The 2,540-nt window shown below is 36.0% G+C and overlaps 1 protein-coding gene across 1 annotated transcript; it reads left to right on the top strand.

The window, feature by feature from the left end:
* The first annotated feature begins 6 nt into the window (after positions 1–6).
* LOC111382011 (mavicyanin-like) lies at positions 7–1,991 on the top strand. Its single transcript, XM_023005871.1, has 2 exons — positions 7–307; positions 1,489–1,991. Exons 1-2 carry the CDS (start codon positions 127–129, stop codon positions 1,851–1,853), a joined length of 546 nt encoding a protein of 181 aa, XP_022861639.1. The 5' UTR covers positions 7–126; the 3' UTR covers positions 1,854–1,991.
* Positions 1,992–2,540: the final 549 nt, after the last annotated feature.

Here is a 2,540-nt window from a genome sequence, read left to right as displayed (position 1 = left end):
AACCTCCAAAAGTCCCAAAGCTTTATAAACTGACCCAAACTCGGAAAACAGAAAATTGTCTCTTCAGTTCCTCCATCCCAAATCAAAAACTTTTTCTCAGATATTTGACAGAATTTGCAAAAAGCCATGGCCTTTGTTCTTGAAAACACAGTTTTGGCAGTTCTGTTTTTCATCTTAACTTCTTTAGTGCAGGTTTCCATTGGAGAGGTTCATAAGGTGGGAGATTCTGCAGGTTGGACCACCATTGGAAATGTTGATTATAAGCAGTGGTCAGCCAAAATAAATTTCCAAATTGGTGATGTCATTGGTATGTCTTTTCTTCTTCTCCATCCTTTAATGTATCTGTATCTGTAGACTCGTATCAAGTTCTGTGGGGTCAAATATCCATGGTGCTTGTTTTTAAGACTAATGTTATTTGTAGTGTGTGATTTCATAGTCGTATTATATAGTATCCTATGTGTCAGGATTTTAATAATAAAAAAGAAGAAGAAAACAATCAAATGGAATTTTATATTAATAATGAAATGATCACACGTCGCTACTTCTTTGACTACGAATAAAATTATTATTATTTTTTTAATTCAAATTTTCTTTTTTCTTTTAATTGGCCTACAAGCTTAGTGCTAAGTGGGCTGGATAGCATTGAACTACTTTGATGCCATTAGGTAGAGATGGATAAAGGTTGCCATAGATTGAATGTAAATATTTGAGAGCGTAGAAAGACAACTACTGTAATATATTTTGAGAATTTCTGTTGTGAGACACCTTATAATAAATATATTTGTCACATGTGGAACAACTAGTGGTCGAGATTCGAGAGCACCAACCATTAGGTGGGATCAAATGGACAATGAACCTATTGTGGGGTTTTGTCAAATCACAAAATATTCAAATTTCCAAGCCTCAAAATATCCAAGTCCTACTAGCTCGTCAAATTGCACGCCTTATAATGATGGCCATTAATCTCACATTGCAAAGCAACCCAATCATCATTCAAGAAAAAGACAAAAAAAGGGTTTTATCTACCAACTTTTTTGAAGTGATGAAATTCATATTAAATGTGAAGATATTGCAATCAAACTGTCCTTGGAACAAGTATTGAATCAGTTTCTTAATTAGGTTGTGCTATTGAGGAACAAAGAAGGAAAGTAAAAAATCATGATCGTTAAATAGCCACATAATATCGAGTAAGACACTCGCCTCTAGCATGCACGGCATGTTCCAAAGTGTAAGAATATTTCAATTTCCGATTTTATGCATGTTATCTTTCTGATTATCGAAAGGTCTCGATCTTAGTGTATTGGGATTTGGGCATATTTAATTTGCTGAAATATAAGTCATATTTCCACTAGACTAAATTCCAGGCTCTGCCCCTGCCCTTGCCTCCACTAGACTCGATTCCATTCTTGTGTACTCATATTTCCATGACATTTATGACCAATTTTAAGATCATCTACTTAACCATTCTGTGTTTTGTTCTGTGTACAGTTTTTGAATACAACCCTCAATTTCACAATGTGATGCAAGTTACACATGCCGAGTACAGGTCATGCAATGCATCTTCTCCCATTTCTACTCACACAACTGGAAATGATTCCATAACCATCAATACTCGTGGCCACCACTACTTCATATGTGCCGTCCCCGGTCACTGCCAGTCTGGACAGAAAGTCGATATCAACGTTCTTCGTACTCCTTCTGTCGCTCCTTCACCTTTTGCATCATCCTCTCCGGTTGACACTGTACCTACACCTTCTCCAAAAGATGTGGCTTCATTCTCGGCTTTAAATAAGCCTTTCGAGAAGCTCGGATGGCTATGGCTGGTTTTACAGATTTTACTCGTGATTTTTTAAAATGCTAAATAGAATCTTTTCATTTGTATTTACGAGTTATCTGGAGTATCAGATCGTTGGTGAAAACATTTTGGTTTATTAATTATAGTTTTAGTAATGTACTCAGTATAAGAGTCATAATAAATTTCATTCCAATCAGTTCTTGTTTTCTATGTACTATAGTTGCATAAGAGAACTTTACCTGAAATTGAATTTTCCTTCTTTTTCTTTCTCCAAAACGGTATATATTTCACAATGCTAGTGTTCTTCGCTCCACACCATGCACAGCACAATCGAGAGAAGCAAAATCAAGAATAGATAAATCTTACGCGTGGTCAATGCTGTACCCTGTACTAAACATTGCTCGTGGCATTTCCAGTCGAGAAACCTAAAAGCAATATTCCTAAACAACTTGGAGTTGGGCTTTCTTTTCGCAGTATTATGGATACGAAGATAATGTTCGATGTTGGTTGCTTATCTTTTTTTATCTCTTTTCCTTCCATTCATCATATTTTTGGCTTCGACCAATTCAAGGTGAAAAATGGGGTTGGCCGTGGCTAGGGAAAAAGGAGGGGACAGAGTGATATATTCCAGCCGCATTCAAGATTCTTCCATGCCGAAATTATTGAAATTTCAATTGCTTAATAAACAAGTAATTCCCACCAACATGCATGCATGAAGGATGAAGAAGAAAATTTGAATTAAAAC

This window comes from Olea europaea, unplaced genomic scaffold (assembly GCF_002742605.1).
Source record: "Olea europaea var. sylvestris unplaced genomic scaffold, O_europaea_v1 scaffold2415, whole genome shotgun sequence".
NCBI classification, from domain to species: domain Eukaryota; kingdom Viridiplantae; phylum Streptophyta; class Magnoliopsida; order Lamiales; family Oleaceae; genus Olea; species Olea europaea.
Note: the sequence above shows the minus strand (reverse complement) of the source record. Positions and strands in the feature narration are given on the sequence as shown.

Bases quoted from the DNA above. Each gene is read 5' to 3' on its own strand.
- LOC111382011 (XM_023005871.1), top strand. From the start codon at position 127: ATGGCCTTTGTTCTTGAAAACACAGTTTTGGCAGTTCTGTTTTTCATC. The intron at 308-1,488 runs GTATGTCTTTTC...TTCTGTGTACAG, and splicing joins CCAAATTGGTGATGTCATTG to TTTTTGAATACAACCCTCAA.